Source organism: Sphaerodactylus townsendi, linkage group LG08, assembly GCF_021028975.2.
Source record: "Sphaerodactylus townsendi isolate TG3544 linkage group LG08, MPM_Stown_v2.3, whole genome shotgun sequence".
NCBI classification, from domain to species: domain Eukaryota; kingdom Metazoa; phylum Chordata; class Lepidosauria; order Squamata; family Sphaerodactylidae; genus Sphaerodactylus; species Sphaerodactylus townsendi.
In genome coordinates, this window is record NC_059432.1 from 86,560,988 (window position 1) to 86,581,084 (window position 20,097).

Below are 20,097 nucleotides of genomic sequence, written 5' to 3' on the forward strand. Positions count from 1 at the left end.
CTCAAAAGCTCTCAGAAGAGTACTCATTTTTCCCTGGTGAACCATGTGATTTTCAAAGGAAGCTTGAATTGAATGCTAATGAAATTATTTTTTCCTTGGCCACTTTGAAGTTATCTCACACTGCTTCCGGAGTCCCACCTTCCAAGTTCAGGAGATTTTACCTAATGAATTCCTTCCTTAAATGAATAACTAACTTCCTTAACTGGTTGTTGTGGGTTTTCTGGGCTGTGTGACCGTGGTCGGGTAGATCTTGTTCCTAATGTTTCACCTGCATCTTCAGAGATGTATCACAGAGAGAAGTCTGTTACATACTGTGTTCAGTGCACTGTGTTCAGTGCAGGGCAGAGCAAGGGGGAACTGTGCCAGGGGCATGCGTGTGCCCTGTGCCCCTGCCATTTCCCCACCACACACCAATGCATGCCCGGGACATCCCACCCACCCCCGCCCCATTGGCACTATGCCACTGGTCCAGTGTCACTGGACACAGTATGTAACAGACTTCTCTCTGTGATACACCTCTGAAGATGCCAGCCACAGATGCAGGCAAAATGTTAGGAACAAGATCTACCAGACCACAGCCACACAGCCCGGAAAACCCACCAGAACCAGTTGAATCCGGCCGTGAAAGCCTTCGACAATACATTAACTTCCTTAAGTTACTCTTCAATGCATTGCCATATTCACAACCCCAGGAGGGTTGAGCTCACAGAGAGCTCAAATCAACACCTTCACTGGCTTCACCCCCGTTTTAGGAGTTTCATGCAAGTGGCAAAAGCAGGAACTTTATTAGCCCTCTGATGGGCTACAGAGCTGGAGAGTTCTGTGTTCAAGTTCAGGGGATAACAAGTTGCATGGTCTGGTCTAGATGTACAATGAGTGATATATTCAAGACAAAACACTGTTGTTGTTTTTTTTAAAAAAACACCAGCAAAAGATGACAGAAATCTGCAAAGCAAAAAGACATGAGAACAGCTCTTACAATACTACATTTAGAATGTATATTACCTTAGAAAATGTTGGGATTCAATATTATACATGTAACCAATGACTGCATGGGTTTTATAGCAATAAATCAAGCACAAAACTTGCAAGATGGAAACAGAATTTATTTTACTCATAACCTTCCACTAGACAGAACAATACAACAGAAGTTAGACAGTTAGCCACATAGATATAACAGTGAGCAGAAACTCACAAGTTCAATCAAACAACTAGTTCTTGCTTGTAAAAACTTTGTGGTAAGTCTTCTCCAGTCCAATAAGTACTGGGTCCTTTCAATACACTCCTTTTTTCAAAAGGAATTTCAGTTCCAACATATTGAGCAACACAGAAACCAGGCTATAATCTGCAGCTTGAAAGACACGTAGCCCTTCAATAACAGTCTAATTACAACAGTAATACTAGTTATATAAAATTTAATTCCTCTTTTACTAATTAACTTTTTAGATATACAATTTTCCAATTACTTTAGACAAGGTGATGAGCTCAAAAAAGTTTATCCTGCTCTCTAGCAAGATAGACTTTGCTAACCTCCCTTTTTCTTTCTCTAGCCTGGGCTTGGCTAAACCATCGAGGTACCGGGGTTACACATAGAGTAAAAGCCTGTTTTTTTTTATTTTCAGGCTTTGCTTCACTCTGGTTTTTTCAGTCATCCAGTCTCTTTACCAAGCTGTACAAACAATATTCTTTATGTACAAATGTAATAAAGATGACTCTCCTCGATACAGATTACATTATTATTCAAAAGTTAATGTCAGTAGCATTCTAAACTAACATGAGCTTGCTTTAGAACCATAACACTCACAGATTTCTGAGTAACAAAACCCCAGATACACCATCATGAGTCATATATTACAGGCTGAAAATATATGATTTTATTAATAATGTTTATTGATCCTCTCTGGATGTCGTTTCATGGAGGAAAAGGAAAGAGATACTGGGGGAGCCCACTGAAGGAGGTCTACTCAGAAGTAAGTCCACGTTTATGCAATGGGATTCACTCTCAAGACATGTACTTGGGACTGCAACCTAACTGAATGTGGCCAAATGTTCATGTCCATTTCTAGATGGATCCTCCTCTGGATATGGTCATTTCCAATTGAGTTCCTTCAGCACACAGATTTGCTGATGCTTTTTTTCGCTAGGGTTCTTGCGATGCTCAGTTGCTGCAGCCAAGGTTTCTCTTTAAATGCACTACAAGAAAAGACACAGGTACAACATGTGTTACTTTCCCCAGTCATCATTGGAGCAGAGATTAACAGTGCTATCCTAAGCAGAGTTACAGAGGGAGTAATTTGACTGAAATCAATGGGGTTAGAAGGGTGTGACTCCAAGAAGCCTCTATGTGGGTAGTATAAAAGTATATGATTAGTATATGTTTCATATCAGGACTAATAGCAATAGCAATTCACACTGGGAAAATAGCACTGGAGGGGAGGATTGCCCCTCTTCTCCCAGCTCTGTAGTCCGCATACAGTTTTCCCACTAAACCCATTGCTGGAGTTATCAACTTCCAGATAAGACAGGGGTATCCAACTCTGGCGCTTCAGATGTTCCTGGACTACAATTCCCATCAGCTCCTGCTGGCAATTTGGCCATGCCAGCAGGGGTGATGGGAATTGTAGTCCATTAACATCTGAAGCCCCAGAGTTGGACGCCCCTGAGATAAGGACTGGAGTTATCCCAGCATTACAACTGACCTCCAGACAACAAAGATCTGTTCTCCTTGAGGAAATGGCAACATTGTAGGGCAAGCTCTTTGGCATCATGCCCTTGCTGAGCTCCCTTCCTCCCCCTAATCTCCAAGAATTTCCCAAGCCAGGGCTGGCAATCCCACATACACCTGTTTTTAAATGACACTGGAAAAGACAAGATCCAATAATGGATCTCCAGCCCCTCTTCTTCTTTGGCTGATAAGAAGAATGAAAGTCACCAGCAGAAGAATAAGAGGGAAATTGTTGTAGAAAGAGATCTATATAAGGTTGTTCATGCTGCATCAGAAATATGAATGGGGATCAAACAGCGTATTTTATTGTAATCTGAAACAAACAGTACAAGGTACAGCCAACATCAGTAACAGTCATATACGAATTATGCTATCAATACTTTGGCAGGATCACATCCATAGTTACTGCTTTTCTGTCGAGCATACATTTCTAGCTAATGATAAACATGTGTGGAAGAAGCAGAATTAACTGTGTATACAAAAACTGTTGCTTTCTCACAATTGATAGCAACTATCTGACAAAGGGAGCTTCGGCTCTTGAAAATGTATACTCTGAAAAAAAATTTGGCCTCTAAAGTGCTACTTGTTCTTCTATCACAGACAAATATGACTACTCATCTGAAACAATCTTGATAGTCACTAGTGCCAGTTCCAAATATGGGTTTTTTCCCCCTGTAAATGCTGTAGTTTTTCACTGGTGGATCCACTTGTAGCCACACAGTTTTCACTGCCCACATCCCATTATTTGTATTGCAAACATGGTGCATTAACACCCATCCTTTATTTTGGTCATGAGTTCTTGACATGGCCCACTTGTGGAGTTCTGGTGTCTCCTTGATACGGCACATCCCTTTCTGCTGCCTGCCTAATCATTGTTGTTAGTCATCATTTTGAACAGGAGGTAAAGCACCAAAGAACCAAAGTGAACTGTAAAAGAGCAATATATGATGCCAGGAAGCAAAGATATTATTGCTCCACTAACAGGTATTGAGAGAGTCAAACTCCAGTCTTGAATCCTTGCTTGCAGAAAGGCAGGGTAAAGGTTTTTAAATATAAAATACAGAAATGGAACCACACTGTGGAGAATCAAAAACCAACTGGCAAGGAAGCAAACTGAACAAGAAGGGAAATAATCATGGATGGGCCGGCTACATCTAGTATCACATTTTTTCCTGTTTTTCCTCACAGAAGTAGTGGAATAATAACAGGGCAGTTGCTTCAATATGGCCAGAGAGACTTCAATTTTGTAGCCACCAAGAAAAACAAACACAAATGAAAAACTGAAACGGAGAAAGGATTGGAATGGCCTGTGAGTGACATAATGAGTGAGTGAATAATTTGCTGTAATCATGCTGTCATTGACTTGTATTCAGCTAAAGCTAGATATAGACAATTGTTCTAGGAAGTTAGTTTGTGGCTCTTACTGGACCAATCTCTCTTGGGAAAGCATTATGCAATGACTTTTATAAGGCTGAAAGGTTACTTATTCTTGGTGGTGGAAAGCGCCATCAAGTCATAGCCAACTTATGGTGACCCCATGGAGTATTCATGGCAAGAGACATTCAGAGCTGGTTGGCCACTGCCTGCCTCTGCATAGTACCCCTGAACTTGGTGGACTCTCATTCTAGCTTTCTAGACGTGACAAGATCAAGCTGGCCTACGTCAAGATAATTCTTAGCTATGTAGAAAGCAAAGTTGGTCACAAGAGAAAAAATGTTTTACCTACAAATAGTCAGGAATCAAACTGCCAACTTTTTTGGCCTGCCTTTCTCACCAGTGGGGACTCAAAGCAGCCTAAGTGTTCTCCTCTCCTCCATTTTATCCTCACAACCACAGCCCTATGAGGTGGGTTAGGCTGAGAGTGTGTGACTGAGGTCACTCACAAGTTAATTTTGTTCTGCAAATGTTCAGTGGTGCACTTTAAAATACGATGTGTCAATTTATGACCATAAATAAATCCCCTGCAGTGGTACAAATTTCACGCTAGCTTCTGCCAATCAGAACAAACAATATGGAGCTAATATTCTGACTCGAAATGAATTAGCTTCTCACATTAATCAGCAGTAAGTATGAATTCTTAGGGGCGAATGCAACCCATTCAATCAGTCACCCTCTGCTCGCCGCACATACATATTCAATTTAACAGAGCCCTGGCACGTTAGCTTCACTTGTGTTCTCGTAGTGTGACAACAGTGGAAAAACTTGCCCACAATTTCTTTTTGTTGAATTCTTTATGAGTTCCTCCGAGTACGCTGGCAGTTGCCTCACAGGGCTAGAAAAGTTTTTAGTTCTGCTGCCAAAATGAGTATGATCAAGCTTCAAAGCTCCAGCTGTTGTGAAGATAATTAACAACACTTGCTGTTTTGACAGCCTATCAAAATATATGGCAGCTGCCCCATGACTCCTCCAAATGATCTTATAAACTTTTGAGAACGATTGCATGGGAATCATTATTCACCATGTACTTTGAATGATAATGATTTAGTATGTTTTTGTATATGCTTTTATTATGACAGAGAGCTGTGACCACTGGGACTTGCTTACAGTCTCATTCCACACTCTGTTATTCAGACATGGAGTTTTCAAGCACAATGAGAGTGAAGCATGTAGAGAGTTCTTGCATGTAGAGAGTTCATTATAGAAGAAGCATGTAGAGAGTTCATTATAGAAGAAGAAGAAGAAGAGTTTGGATTTATATCCCCCCTTTCTCTCCTGTAGGAGACTCAAAGGGGCTTACAATCTCCTTTCCCTTCCCCCCTCACAACAAACACCCTGTGAGGTGGGTGGAGCTGAGAGAGCTCCGAAGAACTGTGACTAGCCCAAGGTCACCCAGCTGGCGTGTGTGGGAGTGCACAGGCTAATCTGAATTCCCCAGATAAGCCTCCACAGCTCAGGTGGCAGAGCGGGGAATCAAACCTGGTTCCTCCAGATTAGAATACACCTGATCTTAACCACTACGCCACTACTGCTCTTTTTATTATATAATATTATATTATTATATAATAACGTATTATATACGTTATATAATAACGTATTATATAATAACATATTTCCTGAACAGCCATACTTCAGCCTGCAGGGGAACGATTCAAGGTTTGAATGTTTTTCCATGTAAAAAAGCCTCTTCTTGAAGAACAAGTACACACACAGGCACCATGGAGGAAGAGGCTTTGTACCACGACAATATATTAGAGGTGCTTTCTCATGATACACATCTTGATCATTATGGGTACTCACAGGCAAAAAAATATACTTGGCCATCTTTGTACTCAGGGCCTTAAAGGCAGTCAATAGATTAAAAAGATAGCACAAATCAGTTTTTAAAAGAGTATATATGTATAACATCAACAATTAAAGATTTTGGATGGTGAAATTTGTTGGAGGATAAAATTAGCTGTATCAAGGCTATAGCTGTTCATTTAAAAACAGAGAGATGCATTTCTCAGAATTAAAAATAAGTTTTATTTTTTGGCTTAGTTAATTTATGGCCCCCTTTGATCCGATGTGATAGGCAGAATCAGCCAAAATGTCCCTTTCCCAACCCCTTCTCATAGTTGGAAAAGTTCACAACTGAAGCTGCTGCTGCACCTGAGGATCCAAGCCAGGTCTCTAGATAATGCTGAGTCCTGATCTCAGGGAGGAGTCACCAGCAGAAAACAATTAAAAAGTAATATAATTAAGCACTAGAACTGCAGTACCTGATCACTCTGGTAGCTCTAATTTTTGTAGTTATATGTTTATCCATCTCACTTCTTCCCCACCCCCCATCAAAAGGGGCCCAAGGCAGTTTATTACTTATCTAGGCTTCCCACCTTCCAGATGGGGCCTGGAGTTCTCCCAGGGTTGCAGTTCATCTCAAGACTTCGAAGATCAGCTCCCCAGGAGAAAAAGGCAGCTTGGGAAGGTATGGCCTCTCTCCCACCCCAAACTCCACCCTTCCCAGGAAATTCTCCCTCATCTCTAGAAATTACACCAGAGTTGGCCACCCAGCTCGTTTATTTATTTTCTTTAGCTTTACTAGGGGTTAGCAATTCTGTCAGTTTCCTTTTGTTGTTGTCAGATGCAAGAGGGAACCACCTTTATTCAATCAGACCACTTTTGCAAACAAGGTTTCATCTCTATTTCCCCGTGGCGAGTCCAGGAGCCGCAGCTCTGACCTGGCCGCTGTCATTGCCTTTTCTAGCAGAACATACAGCCGTGGGTTGCAACGGGAGCCCTCGCCGCCTCTGCCAAACCCTGGGAATTCCCACGGGAGGTGCTTGGCGTCATCAGTGGCATAATGCCACAGCCTCCCTTTTCTGCGCAGACGCAGTAGCGTTACTGCAACCCGTGGGCAAGAAGAGACGGCATGAGAGCGCAATGCAAAGCACGGGGCATTTACAGCACATTTTTAAGCAAGGCGGGTAGACGGCAATAAACTTTCATCATAAACGCGGATATTCAGCAATTCCGATCCTTCCTCAAAGACAAGCCGAGCAGCCGTTTCAAAGGATTTGCCCAGCTTTTTAAAGCAGGTCAAGCATCACCATCATATACTTTTGGGGACTGAAACCAAAGAATCACCCCCGCTATGAAATAATTGATCACAACTGAAGCACCGAAATAACGCGATTATTTGGTACTCTAAAACATCAAAACGAGAAAACCACACTTTCTCCCATTGATGGGCACTTTGGGGTAATGGGGGAGGGATGAGGGTGGGGTCTGCCTGCCGTGGTGGTGATGCTCGGAAATGGGCAGGACAAAATAGCCACGGGTTCAATACTTCCCCACGAACAATCCAGCGAGTAGAAATCGACCAGGGAGGAATTTCGGGGAAAGCAAGGAATCCAGGCAAAATGCTTGAACCTACAAAGCAGCCAAAACAAGCCATAGCTGACACAAACCCCAAATGTTAAAGGACTCGGGTCGCGGGGGAAATGCTTATGTGGAAATGGAATCACTTTCTTCAGCAGTTGAATAAGTGCACCATGCGTTGGATTGAGCGATTGTTTTAAGCCTTAAACCATCATGGCCACGCAGGGGCAGTATCTACTCATCAGTGACAATTTTCATCTTTCCCATCACTTATTTATAGAATTCCCCAACAGTGAATTATAATTGGGAAACCTATAATTACTGGAAAAGACTCAGTTATTGTGTCTCTGCTTCTCTTGCTTACAGACATATACATACATTAAAACAATCCCTGAAGAAAACAGGGAGGTAGTTTGTCCCCGTCTCTCTCTCCCCCACCCTCCACCCCAAATAAAATCAAATAAAGCAGCACCACAAAAACTGGCATAAAGTATACAGCTTATAAGAAATGTCCACCCTTACATGTACTGACTTGTTGGAATCCTAAACATTCTGTTTTCATTTTCATTTTTAAAAACACAAAAACACAAAAGTTCCTTGTCCTCATTAGTGCAGAGCAAATATATCCTATGCTTAAAAAGAGAATTTTTGTAGGAAAGGTAAAAGGGCTATATTATATCAAAATAGTGCAGGAAGGTAGTTTTATTACAGGAACAGGACTGTGAGTCATATGTATGTTATGTATCATCTGTTCCTAGTATGCATTATCCTACTGTTTTTGGAGGAGTTTTTTTGGGGGGGTGGGGGTGGCCATCAAGTCACATCCAACTCATGGCAACCCTATGGGGTTTTCAAGGCAAGGGACTAACAGAGGTAGTTTGCCATTGCCTGCCTCCGCATAGTGACTATGGAATTCCTTGGTCATCTCCCATCCACATACTTAGCCAGGGCTGACCATCCTTAGCTTCTGAGATCTGATGAGATTAGAATGGCCTGTCCTGTCCTGGTCAATGAGGTATAAAGTGCTTTGATTTTATCCTTATGTAATATATAATTTTTTCTGCACCAATGTATCATGTATAATACTGTATGCTTTGTTTCAGATTGCTGTAATCCTAGTCCTATTAAATTGCTTATCAGAGGTCTTGTCCTGTTGATTGAACTGTTTTACATTGTGTAATCCACTTTGACTCTCAATGAGAAAGGAGGGCTATAAGTAATATTAATAAAATAAATAAAAGCTGCTAATGGTATCATGAAAAGTCTTATTTCTTTCTCAATAGTGATTGTCATGGTTCTTCTGATTGTTAATGAAGTACCTTCTTAGTGGGTTTCTTAGTGGCTTTTGTTGCACGCAACCCCTCTAGCGCTTTTTACACCCTGAGAGTTCTAAAAAGCGGATTAGATATTTAGTGGGTGGGGCTGGGGCCACTGAAAGGGAAACTCACAACAAGTTTCTAGATCTGATGTTTTTCAGTTCATTAAAAAACAATTTAATGTGTAAACACAAAGAGGCATTTGGGGACAGGGATAAGTAAGGTATACAGTTATTGAATCCACCCCCCCCCCCCCAAAAGCAGCCATTTTCTTCAGGGAAACTGATCCCTGTTGTCTGGAAATCCGTTGTAATTCTGGGAAATTTCTGGGCCCCACCTGGAAATGTTGGCAACCCTAGCACGGTTGGCAAGCCTAGCTCTGTTCCTCAATGTGGCCCCTGCCATGTGTTTTGGAAAAGTGGGGAAGGCTCTTGCCTGGTGGGACTTGTGATTGACAGGCAGTGTCCACCTTGAAATAACTGCTGCCAGACGCACAGCTAAGCCATGAACCTCCCTGAGATATAGGCCTGGTTTTGATTCTGATACTTCACAACAAATTGTCAATCCTTGAAAAAGTTAAAGTAATACCTGGCAAGAGCTAAATAGTAGATTGCATTCTCCCGCGGAGTTCTTCCACTGTGTTCTGAGAATGACTCCAAAGAAGAATTTAGCAGAAACTTTGCATCAGGAATGGAATAATAGTAAGGAGGCTTAAGGATAGAAATAGGGGGGAGGGGAACTCTTGCTAAGCACATATTTTGGTCCATATTTTCTTCATTGCAAAGGAACCCGCACTTCTTTCTGCTTCTCTTTTTTGGCTGAGGTTTCTTTGCACTCTTGTTTGCATCTCCCAGTGGAGGGAATTTGAGATTCGGCCCTTTTTGGTTCCCTTCTGAAGCCTTCCGGCAATATGCCTCTTGCCTACGTTGCAACAGATTATTTAGCTGTTTTTTGCCTGAATTCTTGACAGTGGCTTGATAAAAGCTTTTTGAAGTCATTTTTGGCTTGGTAAAACCATCCACAAGGACAATGTCTCCAACTCGTGTCCTGAAGACAGCGGTCTGGTTGCGTCGCTTCATCCTACAGATGTTATTTTGAGCCTTAAGAAGCCACAGTTTTAACTTAATGTAGATTTTCGCCGGAAGGGAAAAATTGGGGTAAGAAACCACAGACCACATCTTGGTGACTAAGTACAATACGCAATCCTTGTGTTTATATTGGATACATAATTGCAGTGGAGTTTGCCCTGCAGAGGTTTGGCATTCAAGACACAGGATGCTGTAATTAACAAAGGCTTTCAGCATCATGAGCTGGCCAGCTTCAGCGGCCGCGTGAACTGGACACTTCGCTACATCTGGATGGCGGCTGTCTTGACACCACTCACGGTAGGGGTGTACACCAACGGCTTCCGTGGGTCTTGCACCCTGTTTCAGGAGCCACGCTGAAAGCTGAAGGTGTCCACAAAAGGCTGCCAGATAAAGGGCTACCCTCTTTTGATAACTGAAAGAGAGAAGGATTTAGTAGCATTCAGAAATGGAGGATTATTGCATAACTAATATCCAGTGGACACAAAAAGGAACCTCTGAGGACTTGTCAAGGAGGAGAAATCAAAATCCCATCCCCCCCCCTTCCCACCAACACCTCTGGCTCCCTCTGCCAAAAAATATCAGGTTCCTGCTTGCCTCTCACCATGTGTTTCCTTTTCTTGGCTTGACTAATCTGCGTCCACTCCACTCTAGCTCATTTAGTTGGGTTTCCAGATCCTTGCTTGCCTGCTCACTACCTCACCTTCTCTGCCTCCACCCCACCACACAGACATCAAGGCAGAGCAGACTATAGCTCTCCCTCCTTACCTGTTCCTGTCTGCTTGAACTCTGAGTTGATGAGGGTGGAGGTTGACATCTGTACATGACCTGCAGATTAGGTTTTTTTAAGTCATTGTAGTAAGATTTTTCTGCAAACTTGGGTGTTTCTCCAAGACTGCAGGATCTTATATTACAGACAGGGATGACCCCATGTGCAGATTATCTATCAAAATTAGTCCTAAACTATTAGATGCACAGATATTTGAGTGTGTAAAGACAGCAATCAGAAGATCTCTTTGGACTGTAAAACCTACCAGTTATTGTACTGCACATTAAGCTGTATTTAAATACATGGGGTTTGTGTAAGTTTGGAGGTTCTTTGTAATCCATTGTAGGAGACATTTTCATTTGTCAGAGAAGCACTTTGCACGAGGGAAACAAAGCCATTGTATAATGTAGGCCAAGTATGTACAGATTTTCATAAGAGGCTTTTTGGGGCATAAGTGCTCAGTCTTAAAAGGAAAACGGTATTTTCAAGATTTAGATAAGGGGTCTCCATACTTGACTACTGGTTTTTCTTTTGATAGATAGTGCTGGACCTTGTGTTTGTTTCCTAAGAGACATCCAGTGAGGAATTCTTTCCATCCATCCCAAACATCCAGATGAAGTGAAGTACCTGCCAACAGAACGTTACCATCATTTGACTCGGTTTCTAATTTTGTTGCTACAACATTTGCATAGTCATGAACCTCTCAGCCAGTAATCCAAGATGAAAACTATTTTGTAGGTTGGAATGTTTCCCCAAGTAAAAAAGAGTCCAAGAACTGCCTGTAGAGCAAAGCTCCTGGCAGAGTGGGACTTCTCCTTCCTCCTTCAGCTCACTAACCCCCACCCCCACTATACTGACCTGGATGGGCCAAGCTAGCCCAGCCTCCTAAGCAGGATTGGTCCTGGTTAGCACTCGGATGGGAGACCACCAAGAAAGACCAGCATATCTATGCAGAGGCAGACTATGTCAAACCAACTCTGAAGGCCTTGATAATACGATGGGGTCACCATACTTCTGCTGCAACTTGACAACACTTTCCACCAATACCAATTCTACTTTGGTGGGTAAGAGACCTTCAAGGGAATGAATGGGTGGCAAAGTGGGTGGCTGGTGTGGGAGGAGGGAACTCAGCAAAAATTGCCCTCCCCTATCTCATCAGTGGAAATCCCATTACATTGGTGAAATTCAGGATCTCCGGCTCTGGATTGGGAAATACCTGGAGATTTGGGGGGTGGAGCCTGGAGTGGTGGGGTCTGGGGAGGGACCTTTTAGAATCTACTCTTCAAAGCAGGGGAACTGATACCAATAGTCTGGAGATCCACTGTAATACCAGGAGATCTCTAGACTGCAACTGGTGGTTGGTAACCACAGACAGCAACTTTGGGATCCAAACTTATAACAATTTCTTAATTTCAGATGATTCTAGCAACAACGAGAGGGTCTAGGGCTAGGCTATCTTAGAAATAGGTTAAATACATAAATAGTCATACCTATATCTAACTGATAATCACTCAAGATATTGCAGTCATACATCTCCCTGCCCTCTGGAGTCCTGAGGCAATAGATACTGTTTGGGAAGCCACACTTCAAGGTCACCATGGTCTTCAGCTGGGAAACTTTTGCTGAAAGAAGATAAATTTTTCCCATAATGGGCACTTTTTCATGGGTGACAGTATTGTAGACGTAGAGAACGGGCTTGTCTTCTTCCTGGAAAGAGACTTCAACACTTAAGCACTTCTGGATTGATTTTTTTTTAAAAAAAGAATTCTATCCCACTGACAAAACAAGACAACTCGCAACGAATCTATAAAAAATACCTTTTTAAAAGCATGTAAACAAATAAAACAGAAGCACTTTAAAGAGCTGCATGTAAAACAACGTTATCCATATCATAAAATGGAGAAGAGGAATCTTAATATTCTGACAGTGAAAACCAGGAGCAAGAAAGAATAACAGATGAGCAAAGGGGTGAAAAGCAACATACACACCCAATTCAAAAATCTTCAAGGGAAACCCTGGGTGCATTGCACTGTAGTAATCTAACTTGAATGTGATCAGAGCATAGATAACTATGGCCACAACGACGACCTTGTAAAACGGAGCCAGTATCCTACACAGAATACTGGTGTTGCACATTTGGCCTCTATTGTCTTTTTATGAAATGTGATCCATTAAATCCTGGTTGTAACCTCGGGGTAGAGACTGCCAGTTTCGTTCTTTGATGGAAGGTCTGCTATGTGTGTATGTCCGGGATGTGCGTGTTCCAAATAAGTGGAGATATTTGTTTACTGTCTACAAATGGAGCAGAAAAGCATGTTTAAAAGGAAAGTGGCACAGGGATGCTATTTTGGAATGTCTGGAGCATTCCATCGCTTCTAGACTGCCCAGCAAAGTTGATTAGAGTGGTTACCAAACAACACAACTGCATTACTTCAAACAGGTAGTAAATCTCATAGAAGCCTTGAAAGTACACCATAGCATTACAGCCATGGTTGCCAATTGCAGATTGTGAAATTCCTGTACATTTGGTGGGAGAGACTTGGAAGGAGAGGTTTGGGGAGGGGGTGGACCTCAGTGGGGTACAATACCATAGATCTCCCTCACCAAAGCAGCCCATTTCTCTGGGGGAACTTATCCCTGTACTCTGGCAATCAGTTGTGATTCCGGGACATCTCCAGGCTGCAGGGACATCTCCAGGTTGGTAAGCCTACTTATAGCACCCCTCAGCAAGGAAAGAGAAACAGAGGAAAGGGAGGGTCAGGGCTATAAGGGATGCCCCCCGCCCCATCCATCTCCACTTTTGTGCAAGCACAAGAGGAAAAGGGACTGAATGGAGGGAGGAAGCAGCATAGAAGAATAAGGGCAAACAGATGATGATCTTTGTATTGTCGAAGGCTTGCTCCTATGCAGCTTGTACGTAGGGATGTCAGCCTCCAGGTGGGACCTGGGGATGCCCCAGAATTACAGCTGAACTCCAGAATACAGAGATCAGTTCCCCTACAGCAGGGACTATAATTCTATCAGTTCTACCAGCATGGCTAATTCGGCCATGCTGGGATAGAGGCTGATGGGAATTGTAGTTCCTGAACACTGGAGCTCTCCAGATGTTCAGGAACGTACAATTCCCCACATCAGCCTACCCTGGTAGCATGGCCAATTGGCCGTAACTGACAGAAAACTGATAGAGGTGTAATTCCTAACATCTGGAAGAGCTTACTGGGATTCTACAATGGATGCATTGGTGGGTGGACTCTATGTAGGGGCATATTTTCTAAAGATGGCACCTAGGGTAAGTATTGAGCGGTGTGTCCCCGAACCCTCCAAATCTCTATGGAGTTGTGGGGGGGGGGGGGGGCGTACAGTTCCAGGCTGGGTTTGGCTGGGTCTGGCTTTAAACTGCAAGCTCTACCTCTGAAGCCTGCAGTTTAAAGTTGGACGGAACCAGGCCAAGCAGAGCTTTGAACTGCAGACTCTGGCCTGGTTGGGTTCAGCATTATACTGCTGGCTCCACTTCAGAAACCCCACCTTCGAAGTCACATGGCCTTGTGAGGTAGAAGCAAGAATATAAAGCTGGGCCAGCCAGTGCAGAGCTTGTAATTCAAGGCAGGCCTCCACCTGGCTGGGTCCAACTTTAAAGTGTGGGCTTTTAGGTGGAACCTGCAGTTTAAAGCTAGACCCAGCCAAACCTCGCCTTAAACTGTGCACACCCCCCCCAACTCCACATGGTAGGAGGGGCATGCAGCTCAACTGCCTGGCATCCCCTTCTCAAACAGCACTCGGGGCACGAGCCCTGGCTTGCCCCACCCTAGTTATGCCCTTGACAGTATGAACCCACTGAGGTCCCTATTCTCTCCAGGCTCCACCCCCAAATCTCCATCAGTTTCCCAACTCAGAGCTGGCGAACCGACTCCCCTTCCCCCAATCACCTGTGTTGGCCAGGCAGGACTCAGTAATCCCACCTGTAGATGTGGCCATGCCAGAGAAGGGTTTGTGTGCTTCCCATCTGAAAGCGGTCATTGAGCCACTGGATTTACACTTCCATCCTAAGCAGCCTCCTTATTCCATGGAAGTCAGTAGGCTTAGAAGTGTGCAGCTCTGCTTTTGATGGCGGCATTAGACTTGGAAGACCTGAGAATTATGCAGTGTTCATCTGCAAAAATGGGTACAAAAGGGCGCTACCTCACAGACCAAAGTTGTTCAAAGAGATATAAGACCTTGCACATACTTTACACTATAAAAAGTGCTACAGAAACAATAATAAGTTGGTTTCCAGAGAACAGTGCTTGGCTGTTCTTTTTCTTTTAAACAGGCATGTGCTGCATTTTCAAAAGGTAAAGACAGTTTACAAATATAACAGTTCATACAGTTCAATTCTCTGCCTGCTTCTTCAGGAAATTAGTCCCACTGGGTCTTAAAAATACCAAGTGCAGCAGCTCTCTGGCATCTATTCCTTGTTTTCATGCTCTGTGGACCTAGCAATGTTGTGCCAGCAACAATAATACTCCTGCCTCACTCATTCTAGAATGTAGAAAATAAAGTACACAAGGACAAATACTGTTCTGTATTGTTTCTGCTTGAATAAGGCACAGCTAAGCTGTGTGCAAATATTCTCAGCATTTTACATTATCAGCTTCCAAGAGAAGCCAAGCCTTTTAGTGCAGAAAAGGGGCTATCTTTCTACTTGGGTTTTAATTAGTGGCTTTACATTTGGTTATGAATCAGTAGGACTGAAAAAGATTTCACACTGTGGTGCAATAATCCATTGTGGTGCAACAAGTTGTGGCACAAACAGTAAACCACAAGAGCAGAGCCTGGCCTTTAAATAGGCTCGCTAATTGGATCTGTCCTCATTGTTGCAGAAATATTTCCTTCTGCAGATTCAGTTTCTACTTTGAAGTACTATGTTTTAAAAAATGAGTTTCGGAAGTTTTTGACAAAGGTAAAATTAAGAATTCATTAGGGGCCCTGTGGTGCAGAGTGATAAGCTGCAGTATTGCAGTTGAAGCTCTGCTCATGACCTGTGTTTGATCTTGGCAAGGTCAGGTAGCTGGCTCAAGGTGACTCAGCCTTCCATCCTTCTGAGATTGGTAAAATAAGTACTCACTTGCTGGGGGTAAAAGTATAGTTGATTGGGGAAAGCAATGGCAAACCACCCTGTGAAAATAGTCTGCCTAGTAAACATTGTGATGTGATGTCACCCCATGGGTCAGTAATAATCCAGTGCTTTACTCTTTAAGAATTCATTAATACGGTCTCAACATCTTTCTGCAGTCATTATTTGAAGGGTACCAGCCTCAAGCTAAGGTCAGATGCTTTTGATTACTGCTGAGCATTGCTGCCACAAAGGCTATAATTTGGAGACAGAAAACAGCATGCACAGAAAATTTCTCTGTTAATTAGGCAGCATGTTTTTTTTAAAGAACTGTACAGTACCTTAATAACACATTTAATTGTGGAAGAAACTGATATCCCTACATCAGCAAGAATCCAGCTGTCCTTTAGTACCGCTCCTGCATATATCAACTCCAAATATCTCCTGCCTTGTTTGTCTTCAGAGAGAGGAACATGAAAATAATCCTTAAGAAAACAAAATGTAATAATAGATTGTTCTTCTGAAATATTAAGAAGCTAACATTCAGAGTAAATAACCTATTAGAATTCAAGTCAATGACTGTTACCTATGATCTTCTGAACAATTTGTTCAAAATGTAATAGATTGTTCTTCTGAAATAATAAGCTAACATTTAGGGTAAACAACCAATTATGCAAAATGATTCTAATTCTCACTATCCCAAATAAATTAAGTAAATTCATCCAGGAAGAACAGGAGGCAATTCACTCTACTGGCTTTTATGTGAATTACTGTATGAAAAGTTTTGTGAATAATCCACTATGTGACCACATTTTGACTCTTTGTACCCCAGTTTTTAAAGCCCACTCCCAATATGGTGAACTGCAATGATGAGGTGACAAAACCAGGTCTGCACAACAAAATCACTGAAATCAATCTGTATGTTACTTAATAATCAAAATGTTAATCAAAATAATCACCCAATATTGTTCCAAAGATCAAACTGTCAAAACAGGTATAGCATCAAATTTATCAAGAGTCTGTCCTTTGAGTGTTATTGACCAGGTGCACCCTACAGGATATTCCAGATCCTCCTCTGAATTTTCCGCTTTAATTGAAGGCAAAAAAGGTCAGTCTCTAGTAATCTGAAAGTCTTTTCACAGTGAGGTTTTCCCACAGTTTGAGCGAGGACCTGTTCAAACTTTCTTTGAACCTCAAATGTCCTCATTTTCCATTTGTTGTTCTTGTGCAGTTTCTGTGTCATTTTCCCATGATTTCTCAAAACAGGCAGTTTGAGAAAGCATGGAGAATTGGCAAAGAAATAGAAGAACAAATGGAAAATGAAGATTCAAGGAAGCTCAGGGTAAAACTGCAGCTAATCACATAAAAGACTGGCATTTCAGCAGTATAAGGGGAAACTTGGATGTCATTAAATTTCTTGATTGAAAGGTAAACCTGTTTCAGATTTTCAGAATTCTGGTCATTGAGGGGAAAATGACAGATCCTCAGGTATTTCCATTTTAATTTTACTAAAGTTTAATTGGATTAAAATATTTATTTATTTAAGGATATTTCTGTGCTGCCTCCTCAGAGTCCTGCTTGAGGAAGCTTACAATAAGGAGGAGAAGTACTAGAAGAAAGAGGAAGTGAAGGAGTTGTTTTTTATACCGTTCTTTTCTCTACCTTTCTGGAGTCTCAGAATGGCTTACAATTGCTTCCCCTTCCCCTTCCCACAACAGGCACTTTGTGAGGTAGGTGGAACTGAGAGAGTTCTGAGAGAACTGTGACTTGGCCAAGGTCACCCAACAGGTTTCATGTGCAGGAGTGGGGAAACAAACCTGGTTATCCAGATTAGAGTCCTCCACTTTTAATCACTACACCATGCTGTTGTGGATCAGACACATAAACAGCATAAAACTGTCCATAAAATAGACCTCAGACCAGAAGCAGACCATTAAAAAGCTGAAAAGGTAAAACCCCTAATTAAAAGTCTAGGTGAAAAATAGATATTTTGGCCTGACCAGTAAAAGACATTAAAGGAGGTTCCAGGTGAACCTCAGAGAAGAGGCTGCTCCAAAGGTGAAATGCTACCACAAAAAATACTTTGCGGTTAATCTCCACACAGCCCAAATAGCTCAGAGTATTCCAAGCTCATCAAAGTTTGTGAGCCAGGCAAGACTGGCCATGGTCAGCCATTGGATGGCAGGCTACCAGGGAAGACTTGGGTTGGTACCCAGATGAAGGTAGTGACAAACCACCTTGGCTCATTTCTTGCCTTGAAGACCCCTTGGTCGAGGTTGCCACCAGTTAGCTAGCATTTGACAGCACATTATTTTTCTTCTAATCACCACATGTGTCACGTCTGAAAGCAGAGAGCAGGGTTTGAAAGGCAGATTTTAATTGGTAGTACTGGACAGTACAGAAGGAAACAATCTTTCACATGTTCCAGCCTGAAGCCATTTAACAATTTAAATAATTTCAGACACATTGAACTGTTCTTACTTAAGCTATTTACTGTTTATAAATCAATTTACAGTGCCACAAAGTTTCAGGTTATGAGTTTGGTAGTACATTGTAGTAAGAGAAACTTTGTACAGTTATGTCTTCCACAAAATTCTCAGTTATTTTACCACATGCAGTCAAAATAAACGAGTACTTTTCACGTTAAAATATATACAGATTCAAAACTGCCTTTTCAGGCATTTTTTAAAAAATTTAAGATGGGGGGAAGAACACCAATTTACTTGGATTAAAACAATCACGCTGGATACTCTTGGCTGATATGAACTGGTAATACACATTTTAACAAATTATTTACAATGAAATCCAGTTGCTACTTTTACAACAATGTGAAGCTTTTCCACAGTTCTTCTTTGGACAGCAGATACAACCCAGTTCAGATTTTCACACACAGTGAAATGCTAAGACAACCATGTCAACATTACAGAGAACAAAGCAAATTTGGCTCCTGGCCAAGTACTTACCTTTATCATCAGCTTTACATCTTTTACAGTATCCTCGGGAAAAATGTCGAACGATTCACAGAGTCCCTCAAAAGCTACAAAAACCTTCATTTTGCAAAATGCCCACAAACCTCTTTTAAGCTCTTTCTACTCACACCACAAGCTCTGCAGACCTTGTATTCACATGGGCAGCCATAAAACACTAGTCCTTAGGAGACTGTAAACATCCCGACATAAATGCATCCATTTTTCTTCAAAGTCAAAGGCAGCCAGGGAAGGCCCATCTTTCAGAAACAGCAGAGAGTCGGAATAACAATGAGGTGACTTCCCTAAGTTGAGCTGCGTCAGAAAAACGCCCCCCCCCCCCTCCAAACCACAAGCTTAATTAAACCAGCAAACCACGTATTGATCAAGGCAAGCAGGAACAAACATTCAACACGTACATGCATGTTTCCAGCTAAACATACCAGTTTTATTAGCTCAACTGGCACTTAGCAAAGCATTGGGCATCAATGCATAAATGAGTGTTACTGTTTATTTTATTCCTAAAGGCATTCTTCAAACTTTCTTCAAATAAATCTTTTCCTCTGTGCTCATGTTACCATAACAACTGTATAAGCCTGTTAACAGTGCTTGTCCCACTGCTTGAGATTAGAAGCCAACTGTACTTTTCACAAAAAGCAGAAAGACCAGTCGCTTGAAAGGTCAATATCCAATAAGAAAGAGAATTAGAAGAGGGAGGAATGGGTTTCCACTGCCATTTAATACCACCCTGCCATTTAACATACACTTTTCTCTTGGGTGAGGTACAGACGGTTGACCTGTGTTCTACAGAGGGGCTTGTTACTCTGTGCTATTGAAATGGTAAGCTAGCTGGAGCTTGTGAAAGGAATGGCCACATAGGGTGAATGCACTGCTATTTTTTAAGCGGGAGAAAACAAAAAGGACCAAGTCAAGGCTGAGAATGTATCTCTTTTAGATCCCCGCACTCTTCTAGAGCCCTGCAGGCTCTTCCCTGCAAATTCAGTTCTTCAAGGTGGGAACTGACAAGTGTCTATAGAACAGTGATTCCCAACTGTTTTCGACTCACATACCCCTTGGCAACCCATTTCCCTAAAACTGTAGCCCCATATTAGCAAACCCATTACATAATTGGGGTGTTGTGGGGTTTCCAGGCTGTGTGGCCGTGTTCCAGTAGCATTTTCTCCTGACATTTCGCCTGCACCTGTGACCAGTATATTCAGAGGATCCTCTGAAGATGCCAGCCACATATACAGGTGAAACGTCAGGAGAAAATGCTACTGGAACACAGCCATACAGCCTGGAAACCCCACAACACCCCAGTGATTCCAGCCATGAAAGAATTTGACA

The 20,097-nt window shown here is 42.3% G+C and overlaps 1 protein-coding gene across 3 annotated transcripts; it reads right to left on the minus strand.

Moving 5' to 3' along the window:
• Positions 1 to 1,085: 1,085 nt before the first annotated feature.
• ANKUB1 (ankyrin repeat and ubiquitin domain containing 1) lies at positions 1,086 to 19,019 on the minus strand. Of its 3 annotated transcripts, XM_048504890.1 has the most exons (6): positions 18,748 to 19,019; positions 16,126 to 16,269; positions 12,183 to 12,399; positions 11,205 to 11,319; positions 9,427 to 10,338; positions 1,086 to 2,193 (listed from the first exon to the last, which is right to left on the minus strand). In XM_048504890.1, the coding sequence occupies exons 1-6, from the start codon at positions 18,835 to 18,837 to the stop codon at positions 2,109 to 2,111; spliced, it is 1,563 nt and encodes a 520-aa protein (XP_048360847.1). In that variant the 5' UTR covers positions 18,838 to 19,019; the 3' UTR covers positions 1,086 to 2,108. The 3 variants fall into 3 exon arrangements, with proteins under 3 accessions (XP_048360847.1, XP_048360848.1, XP_048360849.1); XM_048504891.1 differs by lacking the exon at positions 16,126 to 16,269; XM_048504892.1 differs by lacking the exon at positions 18,748 to 19,019 and having other exon boundaries at positions 12,183 to 12,314; positions 16,126 to 16,222.
• Between the last annotated feature and the right edge of the window lie 1,078 nt (positions 19,020 to 20,097).

Coding starts and splice junctions, on each gene's coding strand:
- ANKUB1 (XM_048504890.1), bottom strand. CDS start 18,837: ATGAAGGTTTTTGTAGCTTTTGAGGGACTCTGTGAATCGTTCGACATT. Junction 16,270..18,747: donor ATGTAAAGCTGATGATAAAG/GTAAGTACTTGG, acceptor TGTTTTCTTAAG/GATTATTTTCATGTTCCTCT. Junction 12,400..16,125: donor CAATTAAATGTGTTATTAAG/GTACTGTACAGT, acceptor GTCTCTTTCCAG/GAAGAAGACAAGCCCGTTCT.